Genomic DNA, 19,887 nt, shown 5'->3' on the forward strand with positions numbered 1-19,887 from the left:
CACACTCTCCAGAGATCAGGGCTGTAAGATGTGAGACAGACTTCATAGTTTCAAACCAAAGTTGATGGCGTGATGCCACCATCCACCTGTACTCTCCGTCGTCACAAAGGCTCACTCACTAACTTTCGCTCCTGCTGATCTCTCTTTGAAGATAGAAAAGAAAACAGCACCTCACTGTTATTCACCTCATTAACGTCGTTAAAACAACAAAAGAGAGCAGGTTGTGCACCTCAACCCGTTCAAACTCACTGTGGTGATGCTTCAGCTCACAGGATGTTAATGTGTGAAACATTAGATATAAAACTAACAGATAAGACTACATGTGGGTTTCTGATGCTCTCTGTGCAGTTCCTCTTTAACAGCTGACCTGAAGAGCTGCAGTTTAACGCATTCTTCCTCTTTTTTCATATTCTCTCTTAGATGTTTTCTTTTCCTTTCCCGGACAAGTGGCCTGTTTCTAACATGCACATTAAATCATGGGAAAGGTATGAGAGAAGCAGAGGGGCTGATAAACATAACTTTACTATTATGTCATGTCTAAGTGCATGATTTGGAGCTGGCCATAGATAGGTACGTTAAGGAATAGAGAGGTGAAAGAAGGTTAACTTACAAAGAGTGAACGTTTAGGTGTCCGGTCACATGTTGATATATATTACTGTGATTACCAAAGGAGCATGGCAACTCATGCCATCTGCTGGTCATGTTTAGAAAACAAAAATACAGCCGGTGGTGGAGGATCTGTTGACTTTACTTTAAAAAGTAGCAATACAACAATGCAGAAATACACAATTAAAAGTTAAAGCACTGCATGGAAAATGCTACATGGTGCTAAACTGTTTTGTGTTACATTTTCACTCTTGATCACTTTATGCATTTGTGTGTAAGCAGCATTTTTTTAAGCAATGTGGATTTAAAGCTGTCAGATAAGTGCTGTGGAGTAAATTGAAAATACTTAGGAAAAGCACAAGTATTAACGGTGGCTTTTTGAACTTCCACATTACATTTGCTCCCAGCTGGTTCATGCTCTGCAGGAGTGAGTCCAAACTCACAACGAGTCCAGATTGTTGCAGCGTGTAAAAGCACGTTTCACAATGGAAAACACAAATGGATTTAGAAGCGTTTTGCCGTTGAACTGGTTGTAGTTTATTGTGAATGAGTTACCTGCCTGTCACTTAACTCTTAAGAAAAAGGAAATCCGGTTTAAAGGTGCAGTTGTTCGCCGACGAGGAAACAACCTGAGTACCTTGAATGGAGTCTCCTTTAAAGGTGTGGGTGGGGAGCAGAGAGCAGAGTTGGGTTTCAGTTCCACCCCTTTTCTATTCTCTCTCTATCTCTCTCTCTCTCTCTCTCTCTCACACACACACACACACACACACACACACACTGGAGTGCAGTCCAGTCTCAGTCCAGGGAGGCACTTTGGGCTGTGTGTGCGCGTAGGTTAGAGTCCCAAGATTTCCTCGATGACTGTGAACATAGCTGCCATCAATGAAGGACCTGAACTGGACGCACGACTGGGGAACTTGCACAGCGTGTCCACACCTTTTTCAAAGGTCATTGATCTGGTTTCACTCCTGTTTGTCAATGAAACTGAACTTTCACGTGTCGGATGAGGACTTTTCTCAAGTGAGGAGATGGCCAAGGTGTACAGGTTCTATGTAGGGATACTAACAGGTAAGATTTACTGCTGTTTTATGCTTTTACTAAAACAAATGTTCATCTTCTCTAAACAGAGGGCTGGTTTTATTCAAATACGAAAGTTTGACAACCTAAATCAGGCACAATAGAGTGATGATTACATGTAATTGATACTTTTTTATGTGTGCCCCTTGTGACAGTTGTCTTCTCGAGTGTTGTTTTGATTGTCTGCGCACCTTGTCATCAACGCGCCTTCAAAGTAATGCAGCCAACGCAGGTCTGGAGACAGGGCTGTTCCCTCTGAGCTATTTTTGAACAGCCTTCAGCGTTGGTTAATGATTGAATGAAGAGTCCACCAGCAACATATCACCTGTGGTTACTTATCTTGTCAAAGGCTTCTCGTCTGTGGAATGAAATACGACAACCGAGAACTCGTATTATCCTCAGATATGTCGGTTTACACAATCTGTGGCAACCTCTTGATGTATTTTAAGTGTGACCAGGGCGGTTAATGTGTTATTTTTTAATGTTTAGAGCAGTAAAAGTGTTTGTGTATGAGTGTGAGAGAGACAGAAGAGGGCGTGACTGAGAGAAATTGGCACTCTGAGGCTGGTAGGCATCATGAGTCAGCTATTCACCAAAAACCTCTTAATGAGATCCTGTGTTTTTCCCTGTCATCTCTTGTGCTTATCCCTCTTAATTAGGAGGAACGTCGTTGCACATGTTTGCACATTTCTCACGTGCATATATTTGTTTGTTTTTTCGAGCGTGTGCATGCGTCTGTTTGATTGTCTTGTTTTCTTTTTGCTTGTGTTTCTGGCTGCAGCGCTGGCCTTATGCAAATACTCGCTGGCAGAATGGAATGCGACGGACGAGTCTGCCAATCGGACTGTGTCCCACTGTCATCGCCATGGCAACAGAGACAATTGCACAGGTAGATATGGACAGGTGGCGAGAGGCGGTTCCTTTTTCGCAGTATCATGTTGCTGTGAAGTTTTAAGGTGGAGGTTTAGCATGAGAATGGACAAAAGCACTGATATGGATGTAAATAAGATGCAAACACACCTGTGCACAGAAACACTTGACAGGAAAGGAAATAAAATTAGAAAAGACAGAAAGAGATGCAGTTACACAGTTAACTGCATCTCTTTCTCATACTTCAGGCTGTCCAAAAAAAACATAACATATCAACACTCTCATGGATAGGAAGACAAACTAACCCTACTAGTTTCTATTCTCCAAATTCAATCTTGTAATTCAATAATTAATTAAAATGTGTTTTGTCTTTGACAAATTAAGTGTGTCAAGTGAGAGAAAACATTTTTCAACATAATTGCAGGTTAAAATAGACTCTATACAGTATATACAGTATAAGCTATAACTATAACTATATAGCTATTAACTATAATCTCTTTACAGTCATATATATATATATATATATATATATATATATATATATATATATATATATATATATATATATATATATATATATATATATATATATATATATATTTGCAGCTACACAACACTTCATTACATTTAGTGCAAAGTTCCAGTTTACAGGATTGGCACCACTGCCATGTCTGTACACTAAATTTGAAGCTAACTGTGCAACAGGCTTTTTAGCTTAGTTGAACGACTGAAAATAGGTAGCTAGGCTAATCATAGACACACACCATCTACACTACCTCTAAAACCACAACCTTTTATTTTGTACACAGTGCTTTTAGTACATATTACTAGCTTGGGTGTTGGCAGACACTTTTGTTCCAGTACAAGCTGGCTGATTTTCCAGTTAAATGACACTTAGCTGAGCTAACTGACCAGCAGCAGGTTATAGATAAACAGAAAGTCTGCCCTCTTAAACCACAACAATGCACTGTGTTTTGTACAGATTAAATAAATGACATAATATGGCAATCACTTACTTGAGATGCTACCAGGTATTTTTGTTTCATCCCTATAAGGCTGTTTCCCCCATGAAGTTAGCTAAACTATCAAACTGCTGGCTAACTACAACCAGTAGCATGTTAGCTAGCTAACTTGGCAGAAAAAAATGAAGCGAGCAACATAACTTGGCTTCCTCTAAAACCACAACCCTTTGCACAGTTTCTTTGTACAGATAATCAAATGACATAATATGTTAATAATTTATGTAAGGCTCTAGTAGTTTCTATTTCATTTCTGGGAAACTGTTTCCCCCTTGGTGTTAAGATTAACTAACCAGGCTGGCTGGCTACAACCAACAACAGTAGTTCAGTAAAAAGACTGTATACAGATAGGCTAGGCTAACACTAAACACGCATCTTTTAAACCGAAGAGACTATAGATTAGACAAATGAGAGTGAGATACATAAAATATGTTGATTAACATTGTGCTAGTAAATGTTTTCATTCCCTTTCATGCTAGCTATCGTACTGTTTAGCTAAGCTAAACAAACTGGCTTTAGCTTTCCTACCTGAACAGACACTAGGGTTGTCTCAATCTTATCATCTAGTCTTTCATTAAGAGACAGGGGACTTAACATATTTTCCTAACTATTCCTCTGAACTTTGCAACTGGATATTTTTCTTTTCACAAGGTCATGGCAGCGAGCCGGATCTCATCTTTCAGCTAACAATTGAGGCGCGCTCATTGATGTCACCTGAACAGCGGTATTCTTTTACAAGCTCATTTTCAAAGTAAATCTCATGGAAATGTGCTGTAAAGATAGCGGCGGGCCGTACTATAAAAAGCACAATGTGTAACCGGTGGTCAGAAGTTCAGCATGAGGTATATGACCTACTAGCAGCTGTGATACGGTGTGTTTTAGTGTTTGTTTGTGAGCGAGAGAGAGCAGAGCGGAAGGAGATACATGGGGAGAATAGAAATTGTGCTGTAACTATAACTCATCACATATTCATTTCTTTAGGAATTGTAATATTTGAGACACGTGGATAATGAGACGCTGATGACAGTAGACTTTTCCCAGCACTGATTCATCAGGACGCTGTGCTGGGATCGCATTGCAAACAGTCTATTTATACATCAGGCCAGCCATGCCAGAAGGTGACCGTGTATGTCAAAGAAGCAAGCTGACAGAACGTGACACACTCACAGAAATAGTTCTGAGCTTTTTCACCTACATAAAACATCTGACGACTCCTTCGAACACAACATGGACCTCTCACAGCTCATTAGTTTATACAAACTAAATAGGTGTTGTATCTTAGGCAACTAGACTTCAGTGTCTTGGAAACGTTTCACCTCTCATCCAAGAGGCTGCATCAGCTCTAACTTACTGGAGAGGAGTTGGCAGGCTTTGAAACTCTGTGTGGGTATGACCTTACAGAGTCGTTACGGACACATCACTCTGAGTTTCAGAGTCTGGCCTTCATGTGGGCTGCTAAGGGTAGGTGAGCCCAGGTGTGAATGGTTGTAAACCTGTCTGGGCAAAGAACTCAGTACAGCATTGTCGGTGGGTGATAATTGGGCCAACTCCTCTGTTCAAAGACAGACACTTCAATAAGTTGTGTACTAACTCAAGGTGATGGCGCGTTTCTTTTGTTCGCCTGTTGTTGTAACTTCCAGGATAGAGTGAGGAAGTTTCCAAATGCGACCCAATGTAAACGTGGATTTAACTACAATGCCTCCGGTTTTCATCAATAGCATTAGCCGCAAGCTCGCAAGCAATGACACGCAGAGGTTGTGTGTTTGCATTCAGGTCAGTCACTCAACTCAGCACTCACCAGATACTCAGGTTTTCTCTCTCACTCTCTCGTCTTTTGTTTTGTTTTGATACAGAGACTCCCTAGCAACAGAAAAGAAAAATTGTGTGTTGACTTGCTGGTATATTGAATTGTCTTTGAACCCAGATACAGGGGAGTGGGATGGCGGCCATTTCTCAAGATGTCCTGAAGAGCTCACAAACTATTGTGTCCACGGGGAGTGTCGTTACATTAAAGAACAGAAGGCTCCGTCTTGCAGGTGAGAGACGTCTGCTGTAGAAAAGATTGAGAAGATGAACAGTGACTCAGAAATATAAAGAGATAGATCAGTAGCAGTGAAAAGGACAGGAACAGGGTGATTCAAAGTTTGGAGCTTGACAGAGAAGTTTTTTCATCGGCCTGTTACTTTGTGTTCCTGGACCTCAATGAGTTTGAATTAAATTAATTTTGGAACTTTTTTTTTTTCTCTTTCTTTGTCTCAGGTGTCAGCCTGGTTACATCGGTGCCAGGTGTGAATATCTGGACCTGGACTGGCGGATAGGAGAGAAACGAGAAATCATAATCGCCTGCGTCATAGCCGGGCTCGTTTTACTCATTCTTCTCGTTGTATTCATCTGTATGTGTTCACAGTAAGTTTTCAGCTGGCAACGTAATCCTTTGGGGCAACTACGAGTGTCAAAGTTATATCCAGTGCTATATCAAGTGCTTGTTTCCGCTACCAGCAGGCTGAGGTGGTTATTCTAAGTGAATGGCAACATTGCGGAAACCATTCCTGAATCAGTAATCGTCTCATCTCTGTACCAAGAGAGTTAGCTTATGTAACATAACAACGAGAACACGTAGGGAAACAGCTGGCTGCGTCTAAACGTAACAGAATCCATCTATCAGCACCGCCAAACCTCACAGACATGAAATTCGTATCAGTCTTCTCATATAACTCCCTGCAAAAATTTAAATACATGAGTTTCCCATAGTGCTGAAATGTTCATTTTAAAAGGTAATGCAATTATTGACGTGTCTGGGGGAGTACTGCTGCATTCAAATACTCGGATCCTGTATGAAACATGGTGTCCTCTCTGTCAGTCGTAGATGCAGATTGTGTTGGCAGAGGAGAAGACGGAGAGAAGAGCCAAGGAACGGGACGGAGAAGCTCAGCATGATGGACGCCAGCACCACGCACACAGCTTTACCGGAAGATTCAACAGAGCTGCACAACACCGACGCTGTGTGAAAAGTGCAAGACCATGAGTCTGGAGGTTGTTTACACATGAGAGATTTTGTCCTTAATGCCACAGCTGCTGCCCTTTGTCTCACAGCGATGGCCGTGTGCTGTAGGAGGGCCCCTCTGTGCTCAAAGGAAGGATGTTTCTGGATGCAGGCTGTGTTCGATCAAACGGCAGCACAGGAGTTTCCACCCTCCTCTTAAAAGGGCAGCCTTGTCTGAAACTTTGATGGAGCTTCAGGAGTGAGAAGACGCCTTTCTGGATTTATAATAAACAGAAATCGGAGATGAGTTTTCTGCTGGTTGTGTGTTGGCACGGACACTTTTGTTTCCAAATGGCATGGGGCCACATCTGCAAGTGGCCTTTTCACTTAGCCCTGCTGACTGCACAGCGCTAAATAAATTGCTGCTATGTTGGAAAAAGCTGTGACACCAGCTGGCAGCCCAGAAGAACAGCTGATCAGATTATTGGTCTGCGTGGGAGACAGTGAAAAATGAGAGGAGAAGGGACTGTGTGAAGATACTACACTCCATGCTCTCTTCAGGAAACGCATAAACAGATTATCAAATGACGAGAAATATGCACTATTATTGTTTCAATATGCTGTATCTTTGTGTCATATTATTTCCGCAACTCCGTTTCAGAAAGTTGGGGACGCTGTGTGTAAATGTAAATAAAACCGAAACTTACCCGAGCTCATCTAGTAGTAAGTAAGTAATGAACCTGGTCCTAGCTTGTGAATGTCTGCGCCTTTCATGGAAACCCACAGATGCTAGCATTAGCTTCCCTGCTTGAGCTAGCTGCAATAGCATAATCATGCCTGTCAAGTTGTTTCTCCTCAGTAGTCGACATTCTCATCGCTTTTGTCGGTCCAATACAACTTAAAGTGTTTGTAAATGGTTTACATTTTTCTGTTAGGATGCTAACTTGTGTTTTGAGCCGACTTAAATACTCCTGCTTAAACTGCCACCTTTCCTCGCCAATAGCAGCAACTTTCTGATCCTTTAAACCTGTTTCTATCATATTCAGATTAAGCACATATTATCGAAAATAAATGACGTTATTGAGGTTAAACATATTGTCTGTTGTTCTACAATTGAGGACATATCAAGAAGGTTATTCCAGTCCAGGCTAGCTGCTGGCTAGCTACAAATTCTGCTTGTGATAACTTAGCTCAGCATTATCACTCAACTTCCTCTAAAACCAAAACTTTCAGTCTTGATGCGATAGACTAACATCTAAAAGTTACCTTGAGTGGTGGCAGATGATTTTATTTCATTCCTGGTAAGCTGTTTCCCCAACAAAGTGAAGTTAACCTACTGCTACCTGGCTAGCTAAAACAAGCAGTAGGTCATTTTAGTTTAGTGGCAAAATTTGAGATAGGCTAATGCATCACTTAACTTCTCTCTTCCTCTAAAACCACAGCTTGACTTTTTTTTGCTATACTTTTATAATTTTTGCAAAGATAGACAAATAAGTGAGATAAAGCCTAACATGTCGATACGTTTGCTTAGGTGCTATCAGGCCTATTTACCTGTGGAGTGTTGTTTGAAACATGTTGCTGCCATCAGATTCAGAATAAGCATATATTAACAAAAGTCAGTGAAGCCGATGAGGTTAAACACATTATACCTAATGTATTGTCTTTGCACTGTTTTCAATTGAGTATATGTCAAAAAACACCTGTTGTCATGTTCTGTTTTATTTATGTGTTACACAGCGTCCAAACTTTTTGGGAAATCTTTTTTTTTTTTTTTTTTAACTTTGTTGAGTGTCATTTCACAAATGCACAGTATCCGTATGTCACAGTTTTACACAACATCTACCGTTCTCATTTATTCCTCTCTCCACACCAACGTCTCCATATAATCTCACACAGAATATTGTTACTCGTCAACATTAGCAATGCAAGAAGAGCCTTCTCTGTACTGAAGGATGCAGTTCTGGACTCCCGCGTTGGAGGAGGACAAGGAGAACTTGTGCTGGAGGCTTTTTTGAACTGTATATTTGGAGCCGAACTGCGTCGGAGCTACAGGGGCAGAACAGCCGGGCCTGTGTGTGGAGGCTCGTCTGACGTGAAAGTGCTCCACTGTATGAGACAGTTCCCAAACTGCCAGCCTTTCACTGGGCTTTTAATGTGTATATGTATGTGTATTAAGTCTGCATCTAAAAGTAGAATGAAGAGAGTTCAGAGAGAGTGAGTGAAGTCTGTTTATATGTCACCTTTCAATAAATTCCATATGGCTGTATACGTGTTGGCCGTTTTAGTTGTTCTTTCAAAAACTCAACACTAGTGCTACAAAATCAAATCTGTTGCAGTGTGATATTAGATAGTTCTCCCAAGTTTTCCCAGAAATATTACTCAGTCAGTTTAGTTTTGATCTCATTGCAGAACAATGAGCTCAAGCGCACAAGACGACAGTGTACTTGCACTCCCACACAGATAAATGTCTCAGCATCTCCGAAACACCCCGTGAACCACTGTTACCCTGGTTACAGATGGTAAATACATGCAATATTTAAATACTACTGCACAAACAAACGTGCAAGACATGTTCAGATAGAGTAGCGATTATTCCTCCCGTACTTTGGTTATAGTTTTATTATGTTGTTGTGCTGCTATAGCGCTGTATTGCCAACTGGAGTCATAAGTTTCATGTTGCCGGTGCCAAGAAATTCCAGTGTGAGTGTGAACATTATACAGTGTCGTCCTCCGACCTGATGTGACTTAATCCTGTTGGCACAAGGGATTTATCTCCTTGCTCGCTTTGTCCTTGAGTCAAACACTGTTTCAAATGGCAATCTGTAAAGGAGCCATTTGTAAGATTTTGGTCTGCCAGGCTGTTTTCCCCAACTTCCAGTCTTTATGCTAAGCTAGCTAAGCCAACCAGCTCCAGGCTGAAGTTTTACACCTCCCATAGAGACTTGAGGGTGGTATTGATTGTTCAATTTAACATTCAGCATGAAAGACAATTTAGGTGTTTCCCTCAAATCTCCAACTACACCTGTATCTCTATCTTCTTTTTCTTCCCTGTCATGCTGTTCTTCCTGTTAATCTACCCTCCACCTGTTGGTGTATTTCTACACGGTTTCGGTGTTGGGCGGTGCCACCGACTGCTGTTTTTTTTTGGATCCCTTCTGAAAATCTCATCAAGAATCGTCATGGTCATGGCCTGCTGATACTGAATCCTGTGAGGAAGACACTTGCTGCCTTTGTTTTGCAATCTGCCGAATGACTGATTTGTTCCTGACTTCTCCTGTTGTGAATTCTTTACTGCTCACTATGAAAATAAGAAAAGACTGATTACAATGCAATCAAAAACAATAACGTATGATGAAAACACTGTGACACATCGTGCCTGCTCACACCACCCTATAAATTTGTATTCAAGGGCATCTACTCTCTGCCCCGTTAACCATGAAGTAGTTTGGATCTTTGACCTATTTTCAGGTGCCCGGCTGTCTTCAAAAGAGTGACAGCTGTGGAATGCCGGAGTTTCTATATGAGGGGTGTGTCTGCAGGACTTAGCAATGAGGCTGATAAGAAAGACAGATACCAGCCAAACTGTAGTAGATGTTTGATTTGGAGCGGAGACGCAGTAAAAAAGATAAAAATAATGAAAAATCCCTTTCATAAACACCTTAAAACGACTGTGTGCTTCAGCAGACTGTCAGTGGATATTAGACATGTGATGAAGTGTGGATGTGAAGGGGGCTCATTCAATAACGGCTCCATCTGTTCCCCGGTATGTGTCAAATCTGCCAGCTCCAGCAGCTGTGCTACGACTACCAAACAGGTTTGGCTGGGAGATACTGCACCAGCGTTACAGTACTGTTGTCTGTTTTGTATTCCATTCAAATCAGTTCAAGTACAGTTGTTGTAGTTTGCACACAAACCACAGGAGGTCAGCAAAACACCAACACAGCAGACAGAACATGACAAACTGCATGTACGTAAGTACAGCTTGATAAACACTACATTTAGGAACTCCAAATGATGTAAAATTGTTTTAATTAAGTCCATCTCATCCAAATATAACATAAGAATGCTGCCTACACCTTAATGTTTAAGTCATAAGATGATTTATAATAAAAGTCACAGTTTGCATAATAAATATATTTGCTTTTGATACCAAATATGGAGGACTGAAGATGCCAAAACCAAAAATGATTAATAACTGAATTAATAGATGAATTAATATAGAACTAAATGGCTCAATAAATAAATAATTGCACCAAAACATATATTAAAACTAAATGTATTTCTGTTAGTTTGCTACTCTATTTATTTAACTTCTTGCATTAATTTACTTTCCCAATAAATTTTCTTTTGAAATGTATTAATTTCCATGTTTAGTTATTTACATATATGTATTACTGTGCTTATATCTATAGTTGGCCTTGCATTTTGCAATACAATTCACAATTTACTTATTCATCGAGACAGTTGTTTATTCATTTTGATTTCGAGTGAAAGTAACAATGTTGTGTCAAGTCTTAAGAAGTATCTGATGAGTGAATTTACCTAAATATCAAATGCATCCAAAATGTAGTTGAGTGGAGTATAAAATGTAAATAATAAGTTATAGTGCAATAACATCTAAATTAAGAATTCAGGAGACTATAGGTTATACTCTGTGGGTGCTGCAGCCATCGTTCTGGCTCGCTAAATTCATCCACCTGACATCAGCTGTCAAGTGATGAAGATATTCTCCGAAGGCCGGAGGATCAGGATGGCGGTGCTGTTGTGATCGGGAGAGATACTGGCTGTAGAGGACATCTTTCCTGTCTCATACGTTTATCAGTGCTGCAGAGGATCACAGGGGATGTGACATGTTTAATCCTGCAGAAGACTTATGGTTTAAAGGCTTCAAGCGAAGGGCAAATGTTTGGCGAAGGAACATAACACAGATGATTTCAGCGTTCTTTTATCTCGGTTCCCCCGGAAATACAAAACGGATCAGGGAACAAACACATTAATATGGATGGAGTGAAAGCCCCGCTGAGCTCCTGGATAACGTGAGATTTGGTTTCCTTTATGTTCAGTCATCAGTTATCACCACTGACTATACGTCACTTTGCCCATATGCTGTTTCTCCTATCAAATGAAACTATATGGCATAATGAATATAGGAAAACTGCTGGAAAATGAACGTTTGAATTTCGAGATTGCACTGAGAGATCTTGTATCACTTTGAGCTTTGATATTCTTTGATGGTATCTGCAGAACTAAAGGTCAAATCGTGTGCATAACTGTAACACATTAACAACATGCAAATATTGCTTCCTTCTCTTTTTTTGTCGCTGTTTTATATTAAACCTGGATCAAAACACTGCCTGTAAGGCGATGAAGTGTTTGAGATACTCGTTCTCCAGCATATCAAAGACATCCTCCCAGACAGCCTGGACCCTCCCCGGTATCCAGTCAGAACCAACAGGTCCACAGAGGATGCCATGTCCACTGCCCTCCATGCAGTCTTCACACACAATCTTAATTTAATCATCATTAACGCTCGTCTGCGAAGACTGAGTGGAAGACCGTGGCTATGGCATCCTCGGTGGATCGGTTGGTTCTGAATGCACACTGGTGAGGTTTAATTTAATCATTATTTAAGCTTGTGTGTGAATACTGAGTGGACGGCAGTGGATACAGCATCTTCTGTGGAATTGTAAGTTCTCCAGCCCATCGAAGGCATCATGCTAGCCAGCCCGGGGCCTCACTGGTAGACACCCTAACTAACAGATCCACATATCCACTGCTCTCCACTCAGTCTTAAATTACAGATAAATTAACAAACTAAGACTCTGTTTTTTTCTTTTTAAATGAACATTTTACCTTTTTAATTCTATAAATAGTGGTGAGGACAAGCTATGAAGGGGGATATCAATTGAAATCTGATTTTTTAAACTAGTTTGTGGACCAATCCAGGGATTTAATAAAAGTCAATATATTAGGACCCACACTTAAATATACATAAATATTTGAATTCTACCTGATTTGTGATAATGTCTGCTGAGTTTGAATGGCAGTATGTGTCAACTTTGATCCAGACTGAAATGTCTCAACAACCCCATGGATTGCAATTTGCTGGACAGTCGTGTTGGAGGGCTCGGAGTAGAGCCGCTGCCCAGATGGGAGCCGGCATGAAGGGAATCTGGTGGTGCCTCCTGGTTGGCTTCCTTCAGGGGTTCACTGGGCACGCTGAACTGCTAGGAGGGCCCAGGGAAGGCCTAGAATTTAGAATCAGAATCAGAGGAGCTGGAAAACGTTACCGGGCAGAGCGATGTCTGGAATTCCTTGATAAGCCCGCTGCTCCTCCAAACAAACCCCAGAGGAGTGACTGAAGATGGATGCTCTTTCTATTGTGGATATACTATACATGTCATTGATGTCATTTTCTTTGATTGTTCGTACATATGTACAATCCCTTTTATACTTCAAGAGCTTGCTAGAGGTGAATAGCTGAATTATCTCTTGGGCATCCTAACCAACAACAGACCGCTCCATCATTACCAGATGCTCAAAGGACTCCAGCTCATTCTTCTAATGATTAGCTGCTGCTAACTGTGGATGAAGAATAAACCTTTGAAGGCAGAAAAATACTCTTGCACTGTGCTTATAACGCATTGTTATCATTGAGTCGATCAGAGCCGAGAGATGAATTATATAGTACCATGTGTTTGCTTTTTTTTTTCTCATCGTTGTCTCGGTGAAAGCGGAGAGACAACCCTCAACCACAGTAAACTGACTGCTCACGTCTTACAAATGATGCAAAGAGAATGAGAACCTTCACGGAAAGATGGATAATTGTCAAAGTTTTCATATAAATGCCCATTTTAACTTAAATTACACACGTTTTGTTTTGAGGCCAGTGGGCTCAGTCGTCACAACTTTTTTAAGCGCTAAAAGAAATCATTTCTTACTTTGGAGAAAGACGCTTCTGAAGCAAATGCTGAAAGTGGCAAACAGGAACATTTAAACTACCTGAAAGTTCAGTGTATTATTCACTGTCCTACTGGAGACTGAAAGCCACGATCGATACCACTCTCATATACGCGTGCTCAGTATGAAGCCTCAGCAGCTTAGTTTAGTGAAAAGACTCATGGACTCTCTTCTGGTTGCCCGGCAACCTCAAGGTGGTGACAAGACAGAACGCCAATGTGCCGGCCCTAAGAAAGAGTCCGTAAGTGGGGCTGAAGATGTTTACCAACTTTGTTAGAGTTAGTTGTTGTTTACATGGCAACAGATTCACATACTCAAGGATTTGGGGAACATCTCTGTCAGAAGGAAATCGGGAGTCATTTATTTCGAGGGGATTCTTTAAAGTGAATCTCACACCAAAAAGCAACCCAGGCTTTATTTGTGAATGTATGTGAGTCAAACCTTCGTGTAAAAGCATAATTACAACAAGAGAGGCACCTTAAAGATTTACCGTAGGTAGGTGAGTTCTTCTTTTTGGTAAAGTCTGTGTACACAAACAATGTTCTCAATGCTCCTGTTCATGTGTAGACAAGTTTCATGTTGTTTCGAGACTTCGTAGCGTTTTAAAAATAGTGATTCTGATGCTAGTGTAAGAGTGCCCCATGCACCTAATTAAAAATTAGCTTGCCCTCAAACGAAACTACGGGAAATCTTAAAAGTGCGTCTTTCATTGTAATTATGCTTTTACACGAAGGTTTCACTCATATACATTCACAAATAAAGCCTGGGTTGCTTTGTGGCGAGAGTTTCACTTTAAGGTGGTTTTCAAAATCTCATTAAATGTAGCGATATTACAGCAGTGGGTTTGACCTCCAGAAATGGTGAAACTGCATATAGAAAGGAGACTTAATCTCTGGTGGACTGACTGGTGCAACACAAGCAACCACTGTTTCTCAAACCAAGGACTTAGTGGTAGACGTGTGTACACAGCTGCAAATTGATGGGAGTGAGAATCTCTTCTGCTTTGAAATGGGGGCATAACATCACTCTTGTTTTGAAGAAAGCGCATCAGAGACTTTTCTCTTTAAGACAATTGAAAAAAAAAAAAAAAAGATCCTGTGTTTCCAGCGATATTTTGGAGCTGTTTTGTCGAGCAGCAGTGGAGAGCGTCCTTGTCTTTGGCATTACTGTCTGGTTTGGTAATATGTCAGGAGAGGGACGAGAGACGATTGAAGAAGAAATTACTTTGTGTGGCCTTCCACCTCCAGCAGCAGAAGTCAACAACACTAGACCACTCAAAGAAAAAAAAAGTGGGGGGGCTGAAGGTCTTGAAGGCATGCTCCCACTCAGCTCACAGCCTTTTAATCTTCTCCCCCCTCACACAAGACTGGAAAGTATCCAGACGGGAAGAAACCAGATTTCAGAGGAGCACATATTCTGAATCTGCATGCCTCCTGGACACTTTTAACTCGCCATTGCAGGCTAATGGGTTTAATTGGTGTTTGCTTCCCTGGACTGTGTTTTGGTGCTTGTGATACTGCTCTGTCTGAGCAAAATGTTTTATTAAAGCCTCCTCCAAACACTCTTTATGTTGTCAAGAGTCTGGTCAAGATGTCCCCCATAGTCCCATCACACTGCACATCACCTGTTGGACTCCAGAAGTCAGCTCACGACAGCTTTGTAGCATTTGCACCTTTGACCTTCACTGCAGTTGACGTGTATTTGTGTCTATGTGTGTGTGAGAGGGAGGGAAGGGAACAAACTAACAAACAAACATTAAAAAAAACCAGTTGTTTTTGTTTTCATACCCGGCTGACGACATTGTTCTCCATATAGGATGGATTTCAAGACGCGGTTTGGTCACATGTCATCTGATCAGAACCGCGGAGAGCGCCAGTTTGCTCCTGAGCGCTGCGTCAGGACGCACGGAGAAAACCTGAGAGCCAGCCTCATAAGCAGCTCTGTCAGGGGATGCAAAACAACATTTGTATATCATGTGCTTGTGTGCGATCACAGGAAACCCAAACCCGCTTTTCCGATGTGTCGTTTAATCACCGCAGAGCCTGAAACCCGAGGACTTCTCTCCACGAGGGGACGCGTTTGGATTTGCGGGCATGCTGTGAGGAAACCTTTGGGAATAAAGTGAAAAATGTCTGGAGAATATATCGACACAAACTACGAGGGCTCGGCAGGGATAGTCTTTGCTGCAGCCTTCAACTTCAGCTCGTTTTTCAACACCTCCAACAGCTCCGGGGGCGACTTCTCCCACCTGTCGGACTCGGGTAAAGCGGATTCCGTGGGAGATGGAGCCGCTGTTGTGAGGATTATGGTCTCTGTCATCTACTCGCTGGTTTGCGCGCTGGGTCTGGTCGGGAACTTGCTGGTCCTGTACCTCATGAAGTCCAAACAAGTGTGGAAAAAATCCTCTATCAATCTTTTCGTGACCAGTCTGGCGGTGACGGACTTCCAGTTCGTGCTGACTCTGCCCTTCTGGGCGGTGGAGAACGCGCTGGACTTCACGTGGCTGTTCGGCAAAGCGATGTGCAAGATCGTCTCCTACGTGACAGCCATGAACATGTACGCCAGCGTCTTCTTCCTCACTGCCATGAGCGTGGCGAGGTACTGGTCGCTCGCCTCGGTGCTGAAGGGCAGAAGGCGGCGGGCGCACTGCTGCTCGGCGCGCTGCATCACCGTCTTCATCTGGTGCGTCGCCGTCTCCGCCGCGCTGCCGCACGCGGTCTTCTCCACCACCGTGTCCGTCTCCAACGAGGACTTGTGTCTCGTCAAATTCCCCGAAAGCAACGGGAGCGCGCAGCTCTGGCTCGGGCTCTACCACTCCCAGAAGGTGCTGCTGGGCTTCGTGCTGCCGCTGGGCATCATCACAGCCTGCTACCTGCTGCTGCTGCGCTTCATCACCTCCAAAAACATCAACACGTCGAGCGCAAAGCGGCGCGCCAAAGTCACCAAGTCCGTCACCATCGTGGTGCTGTCCTTCTTCCTCTGCTGGCTGCCCAACCAGGCGCTCACCGTCTGGGGCATCCTCATCAAACTCAACGTGGTGAACTTCAGCTACGAGTACTACACCACGCAGGAGTACGTGTTCCCCGTGTCCGTGTGCCTGGCGCACTCCAACAGCTGCCTGAACCCCATCCTGTACTGCCTGATGAGGCGGGAGTTCAGGAAGGCGCTGAAGAAGCTCTTCTGGCGGATGACCTCGCCGACCATCCGGCCGTTCACAGCCACCACAAAGCAGGAGATGAACGAGCAGGGTCCCGTCCTGGCGCCCGTCAGCGCGCCCGAGGAGCCCGCCGTGCTGTTCTACCCGCCGGGGGCTGTGATGTACGACCGGCACGACCTGCCGCAAAACAGCGCTTAGTGTAAAAACTAACATAAAGTTGTTGTTGTTTGGTTTTTTTATCCTTTAAGTTGTTTGTTTTTTTACGCATCCAAGTTCGTTGCTCAGTGTCCTGCCTGCGCGCCTGAGTTCAGGCTGGATGCGCGTTTATAAATAGAAGAGAGAAAAAAAAAGAAGAGCAGAACTTGTTAGATCTCACTGGTGACTCACACCTCAGCCCCTCAACATCTGTGATTTTACTTTTTTAATTGCTTTTCGGGACATTTTCCTGCGCGCAAAAAGACTCAGGATGGAGCAGCGTCTCTGAATGTTTGTGTTCAAAACTGTCACATGAAAAAAAAACAACAACAACAAAAAAACAACTTTAATGTAAAGTAAAGTGCATGTTCAAAACGCGAGACAGTTGCTCATTCTCTTTATTTGTACTCAGCGAGGATGAATAATGTCCAAATCTTAACCAGGGTAACAATTCAGGTAGTTTTATTTTTGATTTGATTATTAAATCTGGGGGAACGGGAGCACCTGGGGATCAGGTCTGCGCTCTGTGAGCTGAGCTGAGGCATCAGAATCTGTTTTTAGAGAAGAAAAGTTGGATCAGTGCGCATAAATCATGAATGAACGTGAGACAGTCTACACTGCAATATATATATATATATATATATATATATATATATATATATATATATATATATATATATATATATATATATATATATATATCGTAGAAAACAGTAAAATAACAGAGATAAAAAAGAACATTAAAAAACATTATTTGAGCTTTAATTATACGTGAGATCTTTTTTTTATTTTCGGCCTTTTAATGTCAAATAAAGCATATTCACAGATACAGAAACAATGGATTACCTTTAAAGGGAAATGAAAAATGCCTTTTTAACCATTTTGGATCACATCCACGGTCACATCGTCCACCGATTCAGCAACATGTAAAGAGATATTTCATTTTCTTTCTGTTTTCTATATCTGAAATCCAGTCATGTTTTCCTCCAGTAAAATAAAACGTGCTCTTACGTAAGCTCGTCCTGACCAATTTCCACCAGTAAAATTAAATCATGCACTCATCAATCTCCAAGTGGCACAGAGCTCCATGTCCAAAGTGTTTCTCTGATTACTGCACAAAAACCCACATTCAAGACTTTAGTTGCAGATTTCTATGGAACAGATATGAAATGTATTTAATGGAGGAAGTGTTTTGTGTTTTTCTGTTGCTCTGCTTGAACCCACTGACTGAGTTACCTGATGAACACACATGGCCTTATTTACCTGCACCAGGCACCGAGCAAGGATGTCACATCAAAGTGTGGACACAGTGTTGGAGGCAGAGTCCTGTTGATTCCTGTCAGAGCTGCTCAGAGGCGCATGAAGCCGATAAAGCTCCACTTTCAGGCGATAAGATCACCCGGATCTTCCGCTCCGTGGGGCCCATAAAGCGTGAGACTTCCGCAGATCGGTTTAGCATCAAGCTAACGTGCTTGGGGATAACATAATTCAATTGTGCAGCTTCTTCTCGACTTTCCAAATTTAATTGGATGGAATGGATCAAATTATGACAGTCGAATGAATCTTTTCACAGAGGTTGGGGGTGACGCTTAAAAAAAAGTGCATCCACCGCTTCACAGACGCTTCTTTCACAAAGTTAGATTACGGAAAAAGTATATTTGGGCCCTTTTGGACGTTGTAATTACGCATTTTGACCACTATGAAAACTGGCTTCAAGGCCTGGAACTCTTCCTGGGCTCCAAGTGAACTCGGCCATGTCGAGTTCACAAGACAAACTCCGAGACCAGCTGTGACTAGTCTGACGACAGGGAATCCAGTACCGAGGTGATTTAAAGAAGGAGCTAAGCTGGTTTTAGTTGCTCGTTTTTTTCGCAAAGTTAACGTTAGCCGTCCGATTAGCTCAGTCACTTTAGGCCCGGGGTCGCCAAGAACCAAACCTGGCGACAAAACCACCTTTTCACTGGATTCCCTGTCACCAAAGTGGCAGACATTGATCTTGGATGCTGCGTTAGGTCCCGCTCGGGTTGTGTTTGGCGATCCATGTCATCACTCAGCTAATTATCTGTGATTACTGAGCGCTCCCCGGTCAGACGGAGTCAACGACTTCGACATGTAGCTGCATGGCGAGGGGGAAACACATTGAGTGCCGAAGCTTTTGGCTACTGATTGCTTTTACAGGAAACGTGTAAATACGCAGCGGGAAACGAACACTTCACCTTCTGTTTCATGAGACGTCCATCGCTGTGGGCTGTCGTAGACTCTCTTACATCCCTCCACAGTGAAGCTGTTCCCTAGATTTGCTCGCTAGATGATGAAAAACCATGTTTAGTGAAAGGTTAACATTGTGAGAACTTCCATACCTCAACAAGATATCTGTCATTTATCAAACAAATCTATTTTTACATGTAACTACAGACCCACCACCACTTCCTTTACTGTTGTTCTATCTGATTTGATACATGTAATTACAGCCGACGTGTAAAACTTGAATGTAACGTTTTATTTATGTGGAAGAAAATGAGTATTCTGTAAAATGTTTTCGTTCACTGTTATTTTACATTAAACATGTAAATTCACTCAGTTCTTTTGTTTTTTTTTCACTTTATCTTATGGATATTTTTGTGCATACGAGGAAAACGCGGGAAACAGAAATCCTATAATTACAGACTTTTTACAGCGTGCATTGTCATCAATTCATTCATAACAAAATGCCTCAAAGTGATCAAGAGTAACTGGAGGGAATACATTATTCTGAAAGGATTTTTGAAGCCCACTTTAAAAATGCATTCATGCTTTTAATTAGTTTTTGTTTTATTCTGTTAAGGCGTTAATAAAAATATCAGAGGAGCTTGTCTGACTTAATTCCACAACCTTTTTTGTTTTTTAAGGTTGTAGCACAAAAACACACACACACACACACACACACACACAGAAAGACACACACACAGACACACACACAGACACACACACACACAAAGTGCATGTTTTAATGTCAAGTGCAACTTCCGTGAGTGCACTTA

General features: G+C 42.1%; 2 protein-coding genes and 1 long non-coding RNA gene across 3 annotated transcripts; 2 read left to right on the plus strand and 1 right to left on the minus strand.

Moving 5' to 3' along the window:
- The first annotated feature begins 1,367 nt into the window (after nucleotides 1-1,367).
- Nucleotides 1,368-8,823, plus strand: btc (betacellulin, epidermal growth factor family member). Its single transcript, XM_037117881.1, has 5 exons — nucleotides 1,368-1,674; nucleotides 2,465-2,572; nucleotides 5,497-5,608; nucleotides 5,832-5,978; nucleotides 6,433-8,823. Exons 1-5 carry the CDS (start codon nucleotides 1,635-1,637, stop codon nucleotides 6,578-6,580), a joined length of 555 nt encoding a protein of 184 aa, XP_036973776.1. The 5' UTR covers nucleotides 1,368-1,634; the 3' UTR covers nucleotides 6,581-8,823.
- Nucleotides 8,824-11,088: 2,265 nt separating this feature from the next.
- On the minus strand, nucleotides 11,089-13,682 carry LOC119030261. The gene is made up of 3 exons (XR_005078218.1): nucleotides 13,497-13,682; nucleotides 12,566-12,803; nucleotides 11,089-11,379 (listed from the first exon to the last, which is right to left on the minus strand). It is a non-coding gene; the product is annotated as an uncharacterized LOC119030261 (long non-coding RNA).
- Nucleotides 13,683-13,992: 310 nt separating this feature from the next.
- On the plus strand, nucleotides 13,993-16,911 carry rxfp3 (relaxin family peptide receptor 3). The gene is made up of 2 exons (XM_037116262.1): nucleotides 13,993-14,010; nucleotides 15,331-16,911. Exon 2 carries the CDS (start codon nucleotides 15,644-15,646, stop codon nucleotides 16,868-16,870), a length of 1,227 nt encoding a protein of 408 aa, XP_036972157.1. The 5' UTR covers nucleotides 13,993-14,010; nucleotides 15,331-15,643; the 3' UTR covers nucleotides 16,871-16,911.
- Nucleotides 16,912-19,887: the final 2,976 nt, after the last annotated feature.

Source organism: Acanthopagrus latus, chromosome 12 (assembly GCF_904848185.1).
Source record: "Acanthopagrus latus isolate v.2019 chromosome 12, fAcaLat1.1, whole genome shotgun sequence".
Taxonomy (NCBI): Eukaryota; Metazoa; Chordata; class Actinopteri; order Spariformes; family Sparidae; genus Acanthopagrus; species Acanthopagrus latus.

Coding starts and splice junctions, on each gene's coding strand:
- btc (XM_037117881.1), top strand. CDS start 1,635: ATGGCCAAGGTGTACAGGTTCTATGTAGGGATACTAACAG. Junction 1,675..2,464: donor CTATGTAGGGATACTAACAG/GTAAGATTTACT, acceptor TTCTGGCTGCAG/CGCTGGCCTTATGCAAATAC. Junction 2,573..5,496: donor CAACAGAGACAATTGCACAG/GTAGATATGGAC, acceptor CTTTGAACCCAG/ATACAGGGGAGTGGGATGGC.
- rxfp3 (XM_037116262.1), top strand. CDS start 15,644: ATGTCTGGAGAATATATCGACACAAACTACGAGGGCTCGGCAGGGATA.